Genomic DNA, 22,635 nt, shown 5'->3' with positions numbered 1-22,635 from the left:
GTGAGAAATATTCTAAGTCTGACACTTACAATTGAGAACCCTGATAGACTTCTATCAGTGGAGACTGAGTAATACATTACTGTATATAACCATCTGAGTTTAGTCCAGCAGGGACTCTGAGAAGTACTTAAAGCATATGTAGCTGGGCATGTGGTGCATGCCTGTAAAGCCAGCACTCTGGGAGGCTGAGGCACAAGGATTACAAGTTTGAGCCATCCAGCCTGAAAAACTTAGACCCTGCTTTAAAAAAAATTGTTTTTTAAAGTGCCAGGGCTGTAGTTCTGTGCAAAGGCCTTGGACTCAATGTACTTGGGAAGGATGATTGAGTTAGAGGGAGCCTTTGAGGCAAGACCTTCTCTGGGTGATATGTTAAGCAGCTTATTTGGAAGTCTAGGTGAGGTCTTTCTGTGCTCTGATCTAGGGTGCTGGCGATAGAGATGGAAAGAAAAAGACACTGAATGAGAAGACTTGATAACTAATTGAAAGTGAAGAAAAAGGAGAAACAAAAGCAAAACATGCTTTACATTGTTCAAATATGAATGAGTGGGGGCAGGGCCATTAAACACAAGAAGAGAAGCAGATGGGGAACAAGACTAAGTTCAGCTACATCAACAATAACCAAGTGTTATAAAATCCTTTCTAGGTATTACTTCAACTGATCCTTTTACAGTTGAGGTGCCTATGGGATATCCAGGCAGAAATGTTTATGCAGTGAGCAGGAAATGAGTGGAAGGAGGGGCAGATCTGAAGCTGTAGACTTGGGAGTCCTTCCCCAGGAAGTTGTACTTGAATTCTAAGCTAACCAAGATTGAGTATTTTATGAAAGAAATGTGGCAGCAGAATTGTCACAGGAAGATAAAGTAAGTTACTTAAATAACTAAGAATACAGTCAGTTATGATAAACTCGGTGCGATAGGATGAATGTATAAGGAAGAGCATTTGGTGCGCCTCACCTTTAAACACTTTCTGTCTCTGTTGTTCCTACCTGATCTTCAATATTCCTTTCCGAAGGTGAGGAGTAGGGCGTCCTTAATCTCCCTTTCTCCCCAGGTGTGGTTTCCCCACCCCTCTTACGTGTGCGCAGACAGCAGTCACTGCCTGCGTCCATCAGCCCACTCTGTTCATTGTTTCTCCTCTGGTACAGTCCAGCAATCTCAGCACTCTGGGAGGCTGTGGTAGGAGGATTTCAAGTTCAAGCACAACCCAGGCAATTTGGTGACTTCATAGGATCTTGTCTCAAAAAATAAAACTGGAAAAGGCTGGAGATGCAGCTCAGTGTGAAGGCCTTTGCTTCAATCCCCAGTATGAGGGGGCAGTGTTAAAACTCAGTTCCTGAGGGGAGCTCTAAGGAGAGGGCAACCAAGGTGGTTCTGACAGGCTGTTGGAAACTGCCTGTGTCCTTTGAGAACAAGTCCAGCACAGTGGCAGGGGTAGATCTTATAGAATCTTTGAAAAGCTGCAGCACATCTATTCACGGTATTGAACTTGAGGAGAAAATATCAGGTAATCACTAAATTATTTAGTAAGGGCCCAGAAAGGGCAGCCAAACCTTAATAGCTTACCTTTGGAGGGAATAGCAAAATAAAAACAGATATTTCTTGTGGCTTCTAATAATTTTTTTTTACCTAAAGAAATACTTTTATGCATTGACTTCTCTAGATCTGAACATTGGATTATTTTTTTCACACTCATACAGAGTTAGTTTGGCCATTTTGTGAAAAAAAAAAAAAAAAAATTACACCAACTTGGGTAGTAGGCTCTTGTTTCTCCGTTTTGGAAAAACACCATTTATCTCTGTAGTGCTGTTTCTGTGATACTCTCTTTAGTGTCTAGGCAGCACGTCAGAAATTTAGGTGGAATTTCCAAACATAAGCCCAACCTTCCTTTTGCCCTTCAGACTGGTCATGTGAACCTTGGTGACCGTGGTTTTCTTGCCATAGGAGTAAGTCCGTGAGTGATGTCAGCCCAGAGGATGTTCAGCACTTGCGTCAGCTGCGTTACGAGGAGATGCAGAAAATAAAAAGCCAGTTAAAAGAACAAGATCAGAAGTGGCAAGATGTGAGTATTCTCTGGTTGTGGAAGGGGACAATAATATTAGTTGGACTTTTCCTTGTTTCTCTTTAAGTCACTATACTCCAGAGACAGTTGCTATTACATGGTGTAGTTCTGTAGAAAATACGACCAGTTTTAAACCTCTTTGGCCTTTTACAAGTGCACATTTTAAAGACCACTGTGCAAAATAGAAAAGAAAGTTTTATCTTCTAATATTTCACTGAGCTTTCAAAAAGTGTGAGCTTCATTGCAGAATAGTAATGCTTCACCGCTTACTTGCTTTGGTGGTTGAGTTGGGGTATTACCATTACTTACGCTTTTGATAGGAAAAGACCTTCTTTAAATATAGGACTGTAGATAAGCAGAGGTCTAACGTGGAACTTGACATTAGTAGGCTGAGATGAAAAGGGTTCTTACAGTTAATAGAGGAGATTGTGAAGAAATAAAATCTGAAATATTTTGGGTTAAGAAGCATTATTGAGGGCTGGGGATTTAGCTCAGCGGCAAAAGCGCCTGCCTGGCAAGCGCAAGGTCGTGAGTTTGGTTCCCGGTACCGGAGAAAAACCAACAAAAAAAAAAAAAAAAAAAAAAAAAAAAAAAAAAAAAAAAAAAAAAAGAAGCATTATTGAATATGAATTCAAATTAGATGTTTCCACAGAGCTGACGTATTCAGATATTGTATGGATATAGACTTCATCTTTAGTTTTGTTCCTAAGAGAGAAGGTTAACTTTTTAAAAATACTTATTATAAACTGAAGGGCTCTAAAGGATTGTCGTAAACTATACATAGCAACCGTCCAAAATTTAAGTACAGCTTTGTAGTAGGAGAGTTGAGTTGTAGCATAAAAAAAGGTCCATAAACAGTAAATTTTAATTTTTAAAGAAGCTAGGTCTATACACAGTGTAGTTGAAGCCTCTGGCTTGTCTGTATTTCTAAATTGTGATGCCTCTTTCATTGGGAACTCAATTTAATTGTCAAGAATCAGTAAGTAATTCAGTGTCACTTTGCTAAAATCCAAGGTAATTTTTTTGCTCTGAAAGTATTAAATATTCGAAGGGGTTATCCCTTAGGTTAAGTCAGGTGAAAATTCACACCACGTATCTTCAAGAACTAAATCCCACAGAGCTTTTGTTCCTTCTGGAAATAGTTCATATTGATTTCAGGCTGTTTGAAAAGCAGCTCTGGCCCTGTCTGCTCCCAGACTTGCTTTGCATGTGGTGAGGGTGAGGTTCCCTTTAGTCTGAGACCTCAGATGTACTCCTCTTTGGACTGGAATGCCTCTTGGTCTCCTTAGCCTGGCATTTCTGTTTTGGAGACATAGAAAAGTCTGTGCTTTGTCTTAACCGTCTGGGTGTCAGAACTTACCAAGATTGCTAGAGCTAATTGAAAATCTGAAATAGGCTGATAGTCCTGGGTTACCCAGCCAAGTCATACTTAAAACTTCAGGAGTTGTGGGATGCTGGCACTGGGTTGTTCTGCATGATTTTCCATATTGTTGTAACCTGGGAATAGTTTACCCTCTTTGAAATCATATATTCAAGTCTCAGCTCCTGAGTGGGAGTTTGCTCCTCTGCAGACTGTCCCATCTCTTTAGGACACTTGCCCTCCCAAGTAATCCCGTCTTGCCCAGTACTGAATTCTAGTCACATGTCTGTCTCTTCCTTGCAAACTCAGAGTTCCTTGAAGGGACCATGTCTTAATTTTACTCATCTATGTGTTTGTAGTGATTTGGCTTCTGTGTGTTAAATACCTCTGAATATGCATCTGACTGTTACTATAACATCTCTGTTTTTTAACTCTTAGTAAACATGTCCTTTCACATAACAGCCACGCTTTTGAGAGAGATGAAACTGAATTTAAAACAATTCCTGATCAGTCTAACCTGCCACCTAATTACAAGCATTTAATTCTTTGTGAAACAGGCAACAAGGCAACACTTTCTGAGAAAACAAAACTGGGATCTGTTTTATTAGGTCAGGTTTTTGAGACAGACACATGAGATAAAGGCTTGGTACAGAAATGCTGGCTATAAAAAGCAAAATTAGGGCACCTTGGCACAAGTGGGAGCAAATAGTCTCAGCACTGTAACAGGATACTCTGGTACTCTCTTGTTGCTAGAAAGGGTGTGTAGGAATTCAGGTATGACCGCTCTGATGTGATTTTTCTGTCAGGACCTTGCAAAATGGAAAGATCGTCGGAGAAGTTACACTTCAGACCTGCAGAAGAAAAAAGAAGAGAGGGAAGAAATTGAAAAGCAGGCACTTGAGAAGTCTGAGAGAAGCTCCAAGACGTTTAAGGAAATGCTGCAGGACAGGTAATGAGGATGAATGCATCTCATGGTTGCAGAGCCAGGAGTCAGAAATGGAGGTTTTGTTTTAGTGTGGCGGATGTGGAGTCACCAAGTTTAAACTTTAATCAAATATGCGGACACATCCAGAATTCTGTTCTGCAGTGAAAAAAAAAAAAAAAGTAGCGTGCAAATAGTGCTTTGGATCAATAAAAGAAATGAGTGCTTAACACAGGTACTATGTCTTTGTTTCACATTGTACGTTTACACACAAAAGTGGAAGGGTTGGGTGTATTTGGTACAGAAAAGATACTACTTTTCATTTTTAAAAAATGAATTTAGGCATGGAATAAGGAAATAAAGTCAGTTTTCACTTTTAACTAAATTGTGTGAAATATAGTGTTTTTTTTTTGTAAGTTAGTGGTGGAACATAAATTACCTTTTAAAGGTTTTAAATGTTTAAGCATGAATGTCTGGGATTATTTATTCTTTGCATTGCAATATAGAAGGATAAAGGTCAAATTTAAAGCAGTTACTGTGTGAAATCTTAGGCTATTTATAGGTCAGGGAGAAGGTAAATATGCTTTAGGGCCAATGTCAAAAAGGAAATGTGCTGTCACGTAAAATTAAACAGAACTCCTTTGTGTTTGAAAAGCCAGTGATAAACAGAGTTTCATTCACTTAACTGCAACACAGCCTGAGAAGTGAGTACTCTTTACCTTTATTACATGTTAGGTGAGGGTGTTTTGTCAGCTTGATAAATAGAGTGATTTTTTAATCTGTAGCAATTGTCCACAGAAGTTCTATCAAGCTGCATGAAGCCATATGTTGACTGGATCGTCATAAAAGCTCAAGTCTTTGGTGCTCATTTATTTTTACTAGTATATTGTAAATTTTGTATAGGGAAAAACTCATAACTCTGTCAAAAGAATCTTTATCTTTGGAGAATTCAGATTGATTATTAGTCATTTATATATGGCATTTTTATTTCATAAGACTTGTACACTTGTGGATAAAATATTTGTAAATAATCTCATTAAAATTTCCTTATTTTATTTGTAAGATGTTTCTATGAATTAAAAAAATATCCAACAAAGTGCTTGGATATTCAATAAAAAAATCTAGTTCTTCTAAGCTTTCTTGTGGCATTAAAAATGTATATGATCATATTCTGTTAGTGTTACTATCATTATTGCAGTAAGTCAATATTATTTATTCTTCAGGATTCAAATGTTAATTACTGTCTTTCTGCTTTTGGTGTCAAAAACATAACTTTGTGGTGATGATGTACTTCTTTCTGCTAAGGGAATCCCGAGATCAAAAGTCTACCGTTCCATCTCGGAGGAGAATATACTCTTCTGATGACGTATTGAATGATGAAGAGCTACCTTCTACCCTGACTCTGCCAGAAGCCAGTTACAGGAGTGAAAGAGTAGAAGAGAAGGAAACAGCTTACCCCGCTGAAATTCCCAAAGAAGAGTCTACAACCCTTAGAAAAGGACAGGACAATGTCCCAGCTGAAATTCAACTTCCTTCTAAAAGCCTCACAGAAGAACAGCTCCCAGCCTCTTTGTCTTCTCAGCATTCACTGAGTACACAAATGGAGCTGACTCGAATTTCAGCTTCTCTCCCCAGAAGTTACCAGAAAACTGATACAGCCAGGTTAACAGCTGTGGTCACACCGAGGCCTTTTGGCACTCAGTCAAGGGGAATCTCACCACTCCCCAGAAGCTATACGGTAAAAATGCTCCCTGTTTGCACAGTCTGTTCCAAAGAGCAAAAAGTTGGGGAGTTTGTGTGTACTTGAATGTGTATAGCTTTTATATTATGTTAGTTTAAAGCCAATATAAATTTAGTGTATGGTAATAGTAATGATACACAGGTGATTAAAATCAGTGAAAGTAGGGCTGATACATTTTAAAGAATGAGTAAGATGTGCTCTAAGGCAGAGCATTTTTTAGTATCATAGTTTTTCAAATATAATTTTTGCAAAGTATTAGCTTGAACAATATGAAATTGCCAGTAGTCAACTCCTTTTGATCTACAGAACAGCAGTTTCATATATCTTAACCTAAATATTTTCAAGAGTTTATGTATAAATTTCTCCTTTAAATTCCCACTTCAGAACTTGATATGTTTGAATATGATTATTAAACTATCTTATTAAAATACATGTATATTTAATTTATATTGGGATTTAGAAGGATATAGAATATTGCAGCACTTTTCCTGATTATGAAGCAATACCATTCATATAACTTAATAATCTGAATTGTGTAAGTGAAGCAAAATAGTTTTAAGATTAATGTTCAGATTCCTATTAGTTATGCCAAAGTATAATCTTTAAAGTCTAAAAGAGGGAAAATATGAATTAAAAAATTAGATCAGGGAATCCTTGCTAAAGTAGCCAGGAACCCCCTGACTGCTATGTTGGAAATTATAGGCACATTTGACAACATAAAAATAAAACTTAGAGTCAAGACAATTGATAGACTCAAGACAAGTTTTAGCAAATGTATTATAGGTAAAGGATTAATAACTGTAAACTATACAATATTCCTACAAATTGGTACAAGAAATATGACACTAGAAAAATGAATATAGAAAGGAATGGCCAGTTTAAGGAAAAGGGAATTTAAATGGCTTATAACATAAAACACATAGAGGCATGCTTAGCTTCATTAGAGCAAGAATGAGGCATGCAACTTTCATCCATCAGATTGACAAAGATTTAAAACCCTGAAAATGTCTGGTGTTGGTGAGAATGCAGAGATATACAGTTCTTACATATTTCTTTAGGAATGGATAGCTGCAGTTATTTTTAAGAAAAAATATATAAAATGAAACTTTTCATCCAGCAAATCTTTGAGTATTGGGGCTAAATAAATGAAAGTTCCAATTAGAAAGATATACTTGGAATTCATTGCAGTATATTGGAGGTGACAGAAAAATGTAAACCGTTCTAAATAAAGTGTTGATATGCACACTATGAAATAATCAGTAATTAAAAGGACTAATTTAGAGTTCTATTTATTTATTCACCCAGAGTGATAGAAACAGGCAAGGCAAATTTTCAGAAGTTTTAATCTAATAAAACTTCTGTTAGAACATCTATTCTTCCCACTATGTTGGTATGTATTTATTGGTATGAAAGAATGTACTCTAAGCTTTTAGCTATGGCTTCTTTACTCTAGGAGGTATGTATTATTTATATAAGTTCATTTTTACTTTTTTATTGGCAGATTAATGGGTTTAATTTTGGCAGATTCATACATACATGTAACACATTTTGATCATTTTCACCCTCTACCACCCCTCACCCCACCTTACACCATAGGTTCACATTTTTTGCGGGGGGGGTGTTTCAATTTGTATAATATATTTTGATCATATCTATTTCCCCTTTGCCCACCCTTACAGGCCCCTTCCCTTTTGTTCCCTTCCTCTCATCTAATAATCTCTCTTCTATTTGTCATCTTTTTTAGATTCCACACACTAGGGAGACTGCACCATATTTGCCTTTCACAGTGTGACTTACTTTACTCAACATAATAGTCTCCAGATACAGAATGAAAATGATTATTTTTGTTTTAAAATACTAACAAGTGGGGCTGAGGGTATAACTCAGTGGTAGAGCACTTTCTTGTACGCATGAAAGCCTTGAAAAGTAAATAAGCCTTGCAAAATAACCAAGCACATAATTAAATAAAATATTAATGAGTACATTGAAAAAAATTAACAGAATGTCACACTTAAAATGATGTTTCTTATTTAGATGGATGCTGGTTGGAAGTATAATGGAGATGGCGAAAGTGTGAAGACAACTGAGAACAGTTCAACCCACCTCCTTGCCCCAAAGCCTGACACCAGCCACCTTGTCTCAAGCTTGTCCAGTGAGAGAGAACCAATTATAGAAGAAGGTGTGGTGAGGTTGCCCTCTTCTACACTCCCCTTCTCATCTCTCTCCCAAGACCTGGCTGCTGCTTCTGAAGACATGCTATCTTTGACATCTGGGCCAAGTTTAATGTCTGAACCTGAAGAAGGCCGAAGCTCATCACAAAGAGAGAACTCAAGGTCCCGGGTGAGTTCAGCAAGGCTCTTTATCATTGTGGTTCATGCACCTAAGCAGTTTTTTAATAGATCTTGAAGGAAGTAGGACTCTTCCAACTCCGAGTTGTAGATCTGGATAATTGTCATGATCACTATAGAGACCTGAGGGACTAGTTTTCTCAGGGTTTGCCTGGTAAATGCTGTGTTTCAGCAGTCTCAGATGTAGAAGTAACTTGGAAAATTTTAGTGCAGAGCTAATGATATGTGAGTAATCAAAGTCTCTTCCTAGGGAAGTTAGCCACAATGGAGCACTGATGCACATGGTAGGTGCTAGTCCCTAGGGACATAGCATTTCATTCTCTATCATTTTAACCTTCAGTGACATTGGATTCTAGTTTATAGTTTACAATGACTAGAATTTTAAATTGTACTTTATCTCTTAATAGAACTTTGTGGGCTTAATTACAATATGATAGTTCTGAATCCTTAACATTTGGAGTCCTAACAAAATATACCATGAGATGAGGAGTGTGACTTTGGTAATTTTTCCTATTTAAAATCCTAACAGATGACTTTTAGTAGAATTAGTAGGTAATAAGTATTCTTTTGACATTTATGTAAAACATACTGAAAACTTTTTTCTAACAAACAGAAAACTCTTCTTTTTTAGAAAAACCCCTGTTAAGCAATTTGATAGTTGTATGAACCCCCTTAGTGTGAAGGAGGTTGTGGTTCTTTGAGTTGGTCTAGAATTCTTAGGAGAGTGTATTTGTTTGCCAAAGCAAAAGATCATGTACTGTATTTCACTTGATATAGCATATTTATTTGGTATTATGAGATTTTTGTTTGTGTAAGAAAGTTTAAAATTTTAGAGTAAACTTTTTGTTTAACCTTCCTGTGATTATGAGGTACAGTATGTGCCTAAGGAAATTGGCAAGTGCAGGAAAGTATAATGAATAAAAAGCTCTGGTGATTCCATCATTTACAGAAGATTGTTTCTCACATTTGGATTTTTTGAGTTGTTCCTATGCACATTTACAAATATATACCTAGAAACAATTTCTTCAGTTTGCCAAAATCATTTGTTGTTATTTTGTTACATTTTTAAAGGACTAGAAAGTTATAATTAGCATTATAAGTTTCAGTAGATGAGAACAAAAGCCTGTACTGGAGAATATAAATTAACAGTGGATGAATAGTGAAAACAGATCTAAGATGTTTTTTATTCTGTGGGCTTTTGTGTTTACTTTTACCTTTCAAATAGCAAATTAAAACGAAACAGCTTGTTAATGCATTGCTTGCTAGGGATGGAATCGCCCTTAGGGAGGCAGCTGATAAACTACATCCACAGGTTAAGGAAAAGACAGTACATTCAGTGTGTGCATGTGTCTCGGACTGTTGCAGTCAGGAGAGCCCAAATTAATGTTACTCTTTCAGGTTTTATCGTAAATGGATTTATGCCTGTTTTGAGCAAACTTGAAATGGTTTTATACCAGGGAAAATTAGTTCATTTAACTATTGGAGCTACTGGAATTCTTGAACATGGTTTATTTCATATGATGACCTAACTATCTCTGAGGCTTACAGTGTCCATTTCTGTGCTAGTAGGACACTCACTATACAGCTTCCCGAAGAGAGAGATAGAGAGGATGTGAATGCATAAAACAGCAGATGAGCAATATGTAATGGACATTGGGTAGCACTTGTCCAAACTCCGCTTCAAATTTTAGGTCAGATGTGGTGAACCTATGGCATGTGTGCTGCAGCAGGCTGTTTGTTATCATTGAAAGCTCTAGGGTGCTGGGGATTTAGCTCAGTGGCACAGCGCCTGCCTGGCAAGTGTGAGGTCATGAGTTCGATTCCCGGTACCAGGGGAAAAAAATAAAAATAAAAAGCTCTAAAAGGTTCACCATCACTGCTCTAGGTGTTCAGAGAACAGAAGAATCAAAAATATGATGGAACATCTAGATGTCTTGATGGCTTTGTAAAATAGCGTTCTTCCAGTCTTTTTCTTCACTGTCTTGTACTTTTGGTGATAATGTCCTTGCATTTCTTCCTCCAGAATCTCTCTTGATGTTATTCCTGCTGTCCCAGCTGTCACTACCCTAATTCGGGTCCTTTCTCTATCGATACAAACACTTTGCAAATACTGTAGTCACAGATGTTTGCACATTCTGCACAAGACTAACATCTGTTCATCTTGGCCTGATGTCTGGCTAGACTCAGTAATTTCTTTGCTCCGAAGGCTCTGGTGGCACCATGTGATCTATGGAAGGGCATTAATGCTCCTCATGACTGGCCTGCAACAATACCATCATAGCTCTTGTTTATTAAGTGCCTACCAGCCAGACTTCTCAGGACGTTGTCTTAATTAATCCTCCTAGCTACCCTGTGCTGTCGGCACCATCCTTGTTGTCCCTATTTTATAGATGTGAAAATTGAGGTGTCCAAGGGTCATGTTCCTTGTTCAAGGCTGTACAGAGTACCAAGTGGTGGTGGTAGGATTTATGCCTGTTTGTGAGCAAACTTGAAATGGTTTTATACCAGGGAAAATTGGTTCATTTAACTATTGGAGCTACTGGAATTCTTGAACATGGTTTATTTCATATGATGATCTAACTATCTCAGAGGCTCACAGTGTCCATTTCTGTGCTAGTAGGATACTCACTATACAGCTTACCGAAGAGAGAGATAGAGAGAGAGGATGTGAACGCATAAAACAGCAGATGAGCAATATGTAATTAGAACCCAGGCAGTTTGGCTCAAGATTGCCTACATCATGCTGTGTCATAGGAAACAATGGTGATTCAGCTACACAAGCTGGCTTTTTTCTTGGACCTATCATATACTTTCTGGAGCATGTCATGTATATTTGTTCTTTTTATTCTCCCATTTGACAATATTTTTTATTCCCCCATTTGACAATACTCCTTGCATATCTGCCATTTGAAATCTTGTGGTTCCTTCAGAGTCCAGGAGGACCACTTCTTTCATGAATTGTGATATTACCTCACCATAGCTGAATTTGAACAATGCACCTTGGAAAGTTTCATTTGCTAAATTCTTCCCTGTTTCATGTACGCACATGTTTCTCCTTCACTGATGCTCTTTGTACCTTCCATAGTCTTTCCATATCACTGGCAACTGGTATTCAGCAGAACTGCACTCTAGGCTTTAATTATGAGGCTGAAGTATAAACTTGACTTGGGAGGTAAAGTCCTTATTGATTCTTTACTGTTGGACTTTTAAGATTACAGTGCATCTTAAGAATGTAAGCCCTGCGATGCTTTGTAGAATTATTCTAAGAAAGTGAAGTCGGAAGCCACACAGAATTAGGAGCCCATCACAGAATCATGGTAATAAGGCAGTCCGTGTCATAAAGAAGAAAAAGCATAATGAAGAAAAGAACTTAATATGGCCTCACTTACAGTCTGCCCACAGGAATTTCCTTCCCCTACTCATTGTTGAGCTGGGGGTTTTGTTTCTTTTCTACCTCTCCCTTTTGCTTCTCTCCTTATGGTTTTTGAATTTCACCCCCTGCCTCCCTTGCCAATCTAGGCTGCCAAGGCAGTTCTGGGGGTGACCCATGAAAGGGAGTGTGACTTTGAGTCCTTCCTCCCCCCTCACCTGCCCTACAGATGTGGCATTCATGATTTTCCCAAACTTGGTCTTGCATACAGGTTTCTATTTTCTTTTCTGTCCTTCCAGAGTCCCTTGCTTTCAAGTCTCACACAAATCCCCCCCTCTAGAACCTCTGCCCTATTTAAAGCAGTACCTAAAAATAGGATTGATGCATGTGGAGGGAGGAAAGCTTTTTCCATGTCCATTTTCTGGTCCACGCTTGAGAGTACCCCTTTTACATAGCCAGAGCTTCCCATCTCCTAGCTTCACGCCATGCACCTTGATAGTTACTTTCACTAAATCCACTCTTCGTGAGGGTGAAGCAAGCCTGTCTTTCTCCTGGTTAGCACAGTGCCCAGAACTGTAAATAGCCACTAAATGCTGACTGAGTCCTCTTGGCTTTGGAGCTAAATATGTGAGAGTGAAATAGTATTTCTTTAGTTGAGCTGAAAACTGCTTAACCAGCATGTATATTATGTTTAATATTGTTTCCATGGGAAAAAGGAAAATAATTACTGAACATCAGCCATGTGCCTTGGCACCCCTTAAATGTTTCATTTAATCCCCTCGATAATCTTCAAAGTAGGTGGTATTATTCCCATACTGGGGAAGTACTTGAGATTTGAACGCTATGTGACTTGCCCCAGGCTGATGAAATGCTTAGGCCACAAATTCTCCTGACTTTTCTTTTTGAAATATGATATGCTGAAATTTGAGAACTTTCTTATGTATTGTTAAGATGTCAAATGTTGATTTATCTTTACTGTATTTTTTAGAATTTTAGAGCCAGTAGGGATTGAAATATCTCTGGTCTGTGAAGATCATTCTTGAAATCATTTTGTGGGAATGTGGTATATATTTATTGAAAGTTACCAGAACTGAATCTATTTCTGAAATGTAGGATTTGAAATCTATGAAGTAGACTGCAAAGTGCTACCAGCAATTTTAAGATGGGATGTGACACAATAATCAGTATGTTTTGTAACTAGATTTTTGGCAGCTGTGGGGAAGGTGGTCAAAAAGAGACAGAAAAGTGAGAGGAAATTAGGAGGTGACTGCAGGGAATTAGGAGAGATGATGCTGGAACTCAGATGGTAACCTGAGGGAAGATGGGATGATTAAAGATGGATTTATGGATTGTGAACATGACAGCGCTTTAGTTAAATGCATGTGTGTGTAGTGGAGAGTAGGGGTGGGGATTATTGGTCGAAGTTTGGAGAGCAATTAGTGGAGAAAGAAAGAAAGGCATTCAGGAAGAATCTGGTGTTTTGAAATTAGGCCATTGGGTAGGTAGTGGTGTAAAAAGTGAAATGGAAAAGCGGATTTGAGGAGGAAGGTGATGAATTTAATTTTGGAAATGCTGGGCAGTAGTTGAATTCACGGGAGTGAAGGTGGTTGCTGAAGAAATCATGTAGTCAAAATGGAGACTGACTGGGAAAGATAAATAGAAGAGAAAGAAGCAGAACACGCCAAAGAAACTGAGAGCTGACTAGAGAGACTGTCGGGTGGGAGAGGCAAGACAAAGTAGAGAAACAAGTGACTTAGAAGACTGACTCCCCAATGTGCGAATAGTGAGCAGTGCCTTGGTAGGCAGAAGATGAGCATGGGAGGGTCTTGTAAAGGGTAAGGGTAGAAACACCACCTGCCTCTCTGGAATGAAGAATGTAGTAGAGGAAAGATTTAGATATATCTTGAGTAAGGGAAAATAGCTCTAGTGTTAGTTGAGGGCCATGATTTAAGGGTTTCTTGCTTCAAGTTTGTGTTAGTTTTCTATCACTATATGACAAATACCTGAGATATGCAACTTAAGTGGAAGAAAGGTTTATTTGGGCTCGTGTTTTCATGGCTTTCAGCTCATGGTTTCATTGCTTGGCCTTGTTGCTGGTGCCTGTAATGAGGCAGAACATCATGGTGGGGAGCACATAGTGGAGCAAAGCTGCTGTGGTGGCCAAGCACAGAAAGAGAAGGGCCAGGGTCTCAATGTCTCCTTCAAGGGAAGCCCCATATAACCTAACGTTTTTCAACTGAGCATCCCCCACCTCAAAGTTGCACCACCTCTCCTTAGCGCCACATGCTGGTGACCAGTCCTTAAAGGCGCCAGGCTGTGGAGAAATTCCAAAGCCAAACTATAGCAGTGTTCTCATCCCATGACACTGAATGACACTAAAGAGCCATGTAGACACCATTTCAAAGATGATCTATTGGCTCTGTTATTCCTGACTATACATTCCAAACCTACTGAGAAATTAGGAAAATAATGCTATTCATGGAAACTTGCAAAAAATAAAATACTTAGAAATTAACCTTACAAAAGAAGGGAAAGACTTTTATAAGAAAAGCTATAGAACTCTGAAAAAGGAGGTTGAAGAGATCATCAGAAAATGAAAAAGATATTCCCTGTTCCTGGGTGGTCAGCAACAGTATTGTCAAAATGGCCATTCTACACAAACTGATAATATAGATTTAATGCAATCCCAATCAAGATACCAGCAACATTCCTCACAATACTAAGAAAAGTAATCCTAAAATTCATATGGAATCAAAAGAGACTTAGAAGAGCAAAAGCAATGTGGGACAATAAGAGCAAAGCAAGAGGCAACATAATCCTGGGTTTCAAGTTATGTTACCAAGCTACAGTGATAAAAGCAGTATGACATTGGTACAAAAGCAGCCATGGGGATCAGTGGAACAGAATAGGGGATGTAGAAACAACCCCGGCACAGTCAGCCATCTGGTCTTTGACAAAGAGGCCAAAAACATACACAGGAGGAAAGATAGCCTTTCTAACCAGTGGTGCTGGGAAAACTGGCTATCTATATGCTGAAGGTTGAACCTAGACCCATATCTCTCACTACTTTTGTACTAAAGTAAAGTGAAAATGAATCAAAGATCTAAATGTTTAAATAAACATTTCATCTGCTGGAATAGGGAAAACTTTTGAAGAAATAAGCATAGCCAAGGTCTTTCTGAACAAAACCTCAGTTGCACAAGAAATAACAAAAATCAGCAAATGGAATCGTATCGTTAAAAGCCCTCTATGCAGCAAAGGAAACAACCAACAGAGTGAAGAGACAGCCCACAGAATGGCAAAAAAATTTTCCTGCTACTCCTCAGACAGAAAACTAATATCTAAAATATATAAAGAACTGAAAAAATATAGGCCACCTAAAATAAATAGCCAGTTAAGAACTGAGCAACTGAAATGGATATGTACTTTTCAGAAGAAGTACAAATGGCCAGTAAATAAGAGAAAAAATGTTCATCTCTGGCTATTAGAGAAATGCAAATTAAAACAACACTGAGATTCCATCTTACTCTAGAAAGAATGACTATCATCAAGAAATCAAATGATAACAAATGCTGGCAAGGCTATAGAGGAAAAGGAACCCTTTTACTTTCTTGGTAGGAATGAAAACCAGTACAACTACTATGGAAATCATACTTTACTACTATGTTTTTATTTCTCAAAAAACTAAAAATAGAAATTTGCTTTGACCCATCTATTCCCCTTCTAGGTATCTTCCTGAAAGAATTAAAGACATCATATTACAGTGAAACATGCATACTCACGTTTATAGCAGCACAACTCATAATAGCTAAATCTTGGAAGTCATTTAAATGTGCATAAAACAAATAAATAGACAAAATATATTTATGCACAGTGGAGTACTACTCAGCCATAAAGAAGATTAATTTGAATTATTTTTAGGAAAATGGATGCATCTGACCACAGTGTTAAGTGAAATAAATCAGACATACAAGCTTAAATATCACATGGTTTCTCCTATGTGAGAAACCCAAAGTATAAATAATTTGGAGAGTAAAATAAAAGATAATAGGAAATGAGGAGATGGGTCTTTTGCAAATGGAAGGGAACCAAGAGACATAGAGCAAAGGAGTGGGGAGGAAAAGGAGAAATAAAAAGAATTGAGAAATGTTATATATGGGTACCAACTCCCCATGATGAATGGAATTGTTGTGTACTGTAAGTATTTACTGATAAAAGCTTTAAATTTTTTTATAAAACCAAATGTACCTTTATTGTTAAATTTATCAAATAAGTAAGTTTCTTAATCAGCATATTTGTCTCACTGAAAAAGAAGAGAATATTTTCTGACTTGTTAGTATATAAGACTGTGGCACATGCCTGTAATCCCAGCACTCGGGAGGCTGAGGCAGGAGGATTGTTGCAAGTTTGAGAGCAGTCTGGGCAACAAAGTGAGCTCAAGGCCAGCCTGAACTGTATAGCGAGACCCTGTTGCAAAAAGACTCCCCCCCCCAAAAAAAAAACAGTTGACCCTATTTCTCATTACTTCACATCTGTGGTGACACAAGAATCTTAATTTCATCAGAACTAGGGAAAATAAATCTTATTGTCAGAACTCTGGGTGATCTTTGCTTGTCTTTAAAAATTTAGAGTCTTTTGCTTCATCAGTTCGACAGTTGGTGAGGCAGTCAGCTTTCAGTGTATACTTCTGTTCAAATTGTACCTAATTTCAGAGAAATTGTGTTTATTTTAAATGTCAGGATGATGACAGGTAGCTGTTATTCTCTCATTCCTGGCACAGACAACTGAAACTACTTGGATAGTTCATTTCTCAGTCATCAGGAATCTAGGCTCCCCCAGTAATTTAAATTCTTGTTCTATCCAGTTCAAAAGGTAATTGTCTCGCTCTCATCTTCTGAAGCTTCGATTCTTTGTAGAATATACAGTTGGCTTATACCGCTGAGAAAACCAAGGAGGAAGAAACACTACCTGAAATCATCACTAATCTGAAAACCAGTGTTCCACAGCCAGGCCCTGGGATGGGCGGAGATGGCCACACAAGTGGGCCCTAGAGTGCTTATTCCCAAGCTATAACCATCCATTTGAATCTTTTCTATATGTTGGTTAAGGGGAGAGGTCAGTTTGAATAAGATTTTTATTTGACAGTAGAATTTTGAAAACAAAACAAAAACCTCACAAACCAATAGGGAGAAGGCTGTACCAGGCTGAGGGCCATACCCGAGGTCAGCTAGTTACTCATAGAAGTGTACCTGTAATCGCCCATGTAGTCCTCTTTCTGGACTCTCCAAGGACCAGTATAAGAGGCTGCCAGACGATAGCCACAGCGAGGCTGTCTTCCCTCTCAAGACTTGCTGAGAGGTGGTTGTGTGTCCTTTTATTGGACACGTTCAAACAGAGATTTCTCTATTTGCAAGGTAAGAGCAGTCTTTTGCTAGACAATTCTTCTGATCTAATGTAATTATGACACTCTTCCCTACACTCATTCTCCTTTATTTTATATTGTGCAGAAAAGGATAATATTTGCTGTTTCCCACAGAATATTTATGTTCTTGGAGCCTATTAATACTTCATACTGTCTTTTATTTTTCGAACTAAAAAACTTTAATTACCGTTTTGAATGTCTAACCCATCATTTGTTTCTCTGTCCTTATATAATAATAGATTCTGTATTTTAATTGGCTTTAAGTCTTTTTTCTTTTTGGTAAGTGTGGTGGAGATGACCACTTACTTTCACTGAGTCACCTCTAATTTAAGAATATAGTGGTTTTGGTTAGGGAGTAGAACTAGTACTTTTTTCTATTCTTAGTGAGGTTTTATTATATTCAGATTGGTGTTTGTCATGCCAGTTATCAATGAATGTTCAGACTACTTCTGAACGCATTTGCTCTTGCCACTTTACAAAGGGCTTTCTTCAAAAAGCTTTTTCATATTATTGGCTACATCATTGTCTTGCTTTAAAAAACTTAAATATTTATCATTGAAGCGTCACTAATCATTTCTTGAGAACAAGGACCATGCCTGTTCATCTTTACTTTCCAAAGCATTACATATTGTGTGTTGTGCAGAATAGATGCACAATAAATGTATGTTTGGTGATGGAAAAGTGAATAGCATTACGGTATGTATCAAACCCATGTACTATAGCAAGTTTCTGTTCCTTTATTCAGCACCTTTCTTGCTTTTTTCTAATTCTTAAGTGCTACCCCAAATTTTCTCAGAATATGTCACTCATTTTAAATGTGTTTTAGGTTGGAAAAACTTAGGCAGGAAGTTTCATTACTTTCCTAGCTGGCCCTGATTTGGGCTTTAGCTGCCAAATTAAAATGAAGAATTGGTAGGCTATCTTCTGGGAGATGAAGCTTTGAGAAGTTTTTTGTTTGTTTTTGAGACTGGGTCTTACTATGCAATTTAGGCTGGTCTCGTACTTGCAGAGATCCTACTGCTTCAGACTCCTGAGTGCTGGGTACAGGTGGGGTTTTGCTTTTGTTTTTTTAAATAGGTAACTCTTAAGTTCTTTATGAGACAAAGAACTAAAAGACTAGTCTGGGAAATGCACTATGAGTGTATTAAGTATGTTAAGATCTGTGTTTGTTGCTTTCCTAAAATATGGCAACATACGTAAATTATGAAAGATATGTTTTTCACAAACATAATTTTGTGTAAAGCTGAAATTTCTTTTTAGAAAATGATCTTAAAGTCCTAGAAGGTGAAGGGTTATTTTTTTCATGTAGCATAGCAGCGAAGGTGGAATTAGAGTTCTGTCTTTTGCTCCAGGGAGTTATGAACTGTAGCTCAGAATGTTTTTACAGGACCCTCTGTCATTTGAGGATGTATTTGCTCACAGGGGTTACGGGCCTGTATTTTGCAGCCAGTTTTATCTTTACCATTGGGTCCTCCTGTGGCAATTGGACAAGCAAAGACACATTGTCACATTGGAGATGTCCAAAGGATGGGCTGGGGGCAAGGGTGGTACCAGCCCTCAATGACCACTGCTGGTACCTGAATTATAGAAACCATTTGGAATTACTCAGTTAAATATATTCAGTATCAGTGGTAGGTTTTTATTTTCTTTTAAAAATAGGTTGGCATTTTAAAATGATTTAAATCACCGTAGTCCATTCCTGGGTCAATGAATAAATGGTTTGTAAATTAGACATGATTGTATGGTGGACAAAAGCCTAAACTTTATCAATGACTAACAGATTGGTATTTTAATGAAGAAAAACTCTTGTCATTTGTTGATAGATTTCCCTTATTTTATCAGAGAAAGAGTGAACTTGTGAACATACATATGTACACATGTAAATACAGGTTTTATCAAACCCAGGGAAGAAAGAATGCAGCTTCTGGTTTATCACAAAACAAGTCAAGTGTCCTTTGCATGCAGCTTCCCATCTCTCATGGATAGACTTTCCTCCCAGTGGCTGCCAGGACACCTGATACTAACGGTTCATGTTTTGTTTTCAGGATCAGTTCAGCGATATGAGAATCAGCATAAACCAAACGCCTGGGAACAGTCTTGACTTTGGGTTTGCAATAAAATGGGATTATTCCGGGATCTTCGTAGCGTCAGTTGAAGCAGGTAAAACAGACTTAACCCTACTGAACTATCTTGTGTGTTACCCTGAACTTCAGGGGAAAAAAATAGAGACATTAGTCTATTTGGTGTAGGAAGACAAAAGGTATAAAAATGCCTTAGTAAGTGGAGGAGATGCATCCTCTGCCCTGAGACTATTAGTGGAGATTACAAATTACATATTGTTTATTCCTTGCCTAGTTAATTTTAATTTTGATGATTCTTAATTTTGTGACTTTATAAGAATTTGTCAAAATTTTAAGCTGAAGTTTTACAAGTGCTAACAAAGAGTATTTAATGAGAGATTCAGAATGCAGTTTCCATGATCATATGTTTTTTGGGGCAGATACAGACATCCTATATAACAAATCATTGTAGTATGGTTTTTGGTTTTTTTTGTACTGCTGGGGGTTGAATCCAGTGCCCCACATATGCTAGGCAAGTACTCTACTACTGAGCTAAATCTTCAGCCTAATGTGTTTTCTGAGCATCCGAATATAGCTATTGCTCATGAGGTTTTCTGGATGGTTTAGTACTTTTGTAAAAGGTTTACCCCAGCTTTGAGCCAAGCCAAGCTCAAAAAGTGCACATTGCTAGAAGACCTAAAATTAAAACGAGAACTGTTGTGTTTAAGACAAATTTGTTATTTGCATATTTTTGCTATAAAAAATTGCATATCAACATAGGTTATTTCTTTTAAATTTCAAGATTGCTTCAGTTGGGTAGTCGTATTTTTGTTACACCAGTAATACTCTGCGATTTTAAGTGGTTATGTTTCCTTCTGCTACCTTCCAGAGTGCATCTGATTTGCTTAAAGTACAACATACTGTATTTCACATTTTTAGTTTAAAGATACTTAAGAATTTTCTTTGTCCTTAGGAGGTTAGTGAATTTTCTTGAATAGTTGAGATAATCTTTCTTTCAATAATGAGTGTACTATGAATAAAAAACCCTTTGTTACTTCGTATGTTGTGGATACTCAATTTATAACAAAAAAGTAACTCTTCTTTATTTGAAGATAGTGAGAAATGATGAATGTGATGAAGAAGTGATTTGTTTTTAAAAAAGCAGTGACTGGGTAGTAGAACATTTTGTTATTTTTCATTTGATTAATTTACTTTATATTATTAGGTAGCCCAGCAGAATTTTCTCAGCTACAGGTAGATGATGAAATTATTGCTGTTAACAACACCAAGTTTTCATATAAGGATACAAAAGAGTGGGAGGAAACCATGGCTAGTGCTGAAGAAACTGGAAACCTAGTGCTGGACATCAGGCGTTATGGAAAGTCTGGTGAGTTTTAGCACCTTGTCTGGCTTTCTAACTGGGGAAACTGGTCTTTGTCAAGTGGTTGTAACGTTTGCTTTAATAACTTCTTACTTTTTTGTTGACTTAAAAGTGTTTTGTCATGATGTTTGGAATATCTTGAATTATGTCTCTTTGAATAGTCTGTCTGAAAAGTCTTCACTAACAAATTTACTGAATTCTACATTATTTGAATAAGTAATGCACTCATCTGACTGAATATAGAGGCAAATGTATGTGCATTGGGAGTCACTTATAATAATGTTGAGTTTTATAATGATGTTGACTATTAAGGATTACATTCTGTTTTACCTTCTCTGCAGTATTGTAACTAAACTGGTATAAGAGAGCATGGTTGGTCATAGTCTATTGTTTTTTCTCAGAGAACTTTCAGTATGCATTTTCCATTATTGTATTACACAGTTATAGGCTGAGGTCAGATAGGGAAGTGCATCAAGCATCCTCAGACCTACCAATATATGATATCAAGATATAGTATCTCTTCTTAATTTATGGAAAGAGTCAGCAAATTTGTTAGTCTCTTCACTGCTAACATGATTTAACCTTTGTGTTTTGGAAAGGTGGCCTCTTGGTAAAGCTGTAAACTGTTCATTTCTTTCACATCCTACCTGATTTGTCTGTCTGCTATGTGTGCATTTTGTATATGTGCAGTCAGTAACTTTATTCTTTCCACTTCATCATTTATGTGTATTCATTACTTGATCTTCATGTGCCAATCAGACTGGGGCAAAGACCAACCTTTCCTGCCATTTACACGGCATAAAACCCTCAATCTCACCAGTGTGGCTACCAAAATTATAGGTTCACCTGAAACAAAGTGGATTGATACAACTTCTGGAATTTACAATTCAGACAAGTCTTCAAATCTGTCAGTAACAACTGATTTCCCCGAAAGCCTTCAGAGTCCTGTAAGTATTTGAGAAATAGAACTAGTTGTATAGAACAGAGAAACTCCAAGGATTGTATATGGGAAAGCGTATTTCATTTGAACAATTGTGATACTACTTTAAAATCATAAATAGTTGAAAAAGATAGCATGTAGTAGAGAGTACAATGTACTTTTGAAAACCCTAAGTTATTTCTGATTGTTAGGGCATTATAATGAGTTATATAATGGTAAAATCAAAAGATCTCATAGTGTTGTTTTCCAGTAATTCCTTACCAGTCTTTTATCACTGCAACCATCTCTCAGATCTTTGTGCATGTGAAATAGTAAGTATGTAAAATTATACACTGTTACATGGTTATGCATTCTTTAGCTTTTACTGGACCAGTACATGTAACCATTGGGTATAGTATGAAATATCATGAAGCATTTTAAGTTTTTGTGTGGGTGAATTTGATAGGAAGAATTACATGTCTAATTAAGGCATAATCAATTGCATTAATAAATTCAAAAATTATAATGTAGAAATTTTTATGTGGTGAAACAATATTTTTTCATATAGGCTCTGAAAAAATGTGGTTTCTATTTATAATTAAAGTTGTTAAAACAAATTGCTTGTACTAGAGGCAGACCTCTTCCACTGGTCTGTCTTTGCCATGGTGGAAGAGATTAATTTTGCTCCAAACACAGTTTTAGAATAAAAATGTGAAAACATTATTCATTGTTAATAGTTTAAACTTAAACTTTTTATTTAAGAAAGAAATCTTGCTACATTGTGTAGAAATGGTTTAAATGTTAGAGAAAGTCCTCTATGACTAGTTTGCGTACTCATAAATGTAAACCAGATGGACTAATGACTATTTTTGTCCATCACATTTCTTTGTTTTTTTTTTTTTTTTTTTGGTTTTTCTCCAGTATTTTTTTTTTTTTTTTTGGTTTTGGTTTTTCTTTTTTCTCCAGTACTGGGAAACGGAACTCACGACCTTGCGCTTGCCAGGCAGGCTTCTTTGTTTTGTTTTGTTTTGTTTTTTGGGGTTTTTTTTTTCCG

The 22,635-nt window shown here is 37.2% G+C and overlaps 1 protein-coding gene across 13 annotated transcripts in view; it reads left to right on the top strand.

Annotated features, from left to right (window-relative positions):
* The window catches only part of Lmo7 (LIM domain 7), a gene marked incomplete at its 5' end in the record, with an annotated part of 191,416 nt that overhangs the window by 148,852 nt on the left and 19,929 nt on the right, over positions 1-22,635 (top strand). For 9 of the 13 annotated variants that reach the window (XM_013516569.1, XM_013516566.1, XM_013516563.1 and 6 more), the window contains 7 exon segments: positions 1,941-2,058; positions 4,225-4,367; positions 5,646-6,078; positions 8,116-8,421; positions 19,267-19,381; positions 20,507-20,668; positions 21,422-21,609. In XM_013516569.1, the coding sequence (XP_013372023.1) occupies positions 1,941-2,058; positions 4,225-4,367; positions 5,646-6,078; positions 8,116-8,421; positions 19,267-19,381; positions 20,507-20,668; positions 21,422-21,609 (1,465 nt within the window). 13 annotated transcript variants of the gene reach the window in all.

Source organism: Chinchilla lanigera, unplaced genomic scaffold (assembly GCF_000276665.1).
Source record: "Chinchilla lanigera isolate Chin_1 unplaced genomic scaffold, ChiLan1.0 scaffold00003, whole genome shotgun sequence".
NCBI classification, from domain to species: Eukaryota; Metazoa; Chordata; class Mammalia; order Rodentia; family Chinchillidae; genus Chinchilla; species Chinchilla lanigera.
Note: the sequence above shows the minus strand (reverse complement) of the source record. Positions and strands in the feature narration are given on the sequence as shown.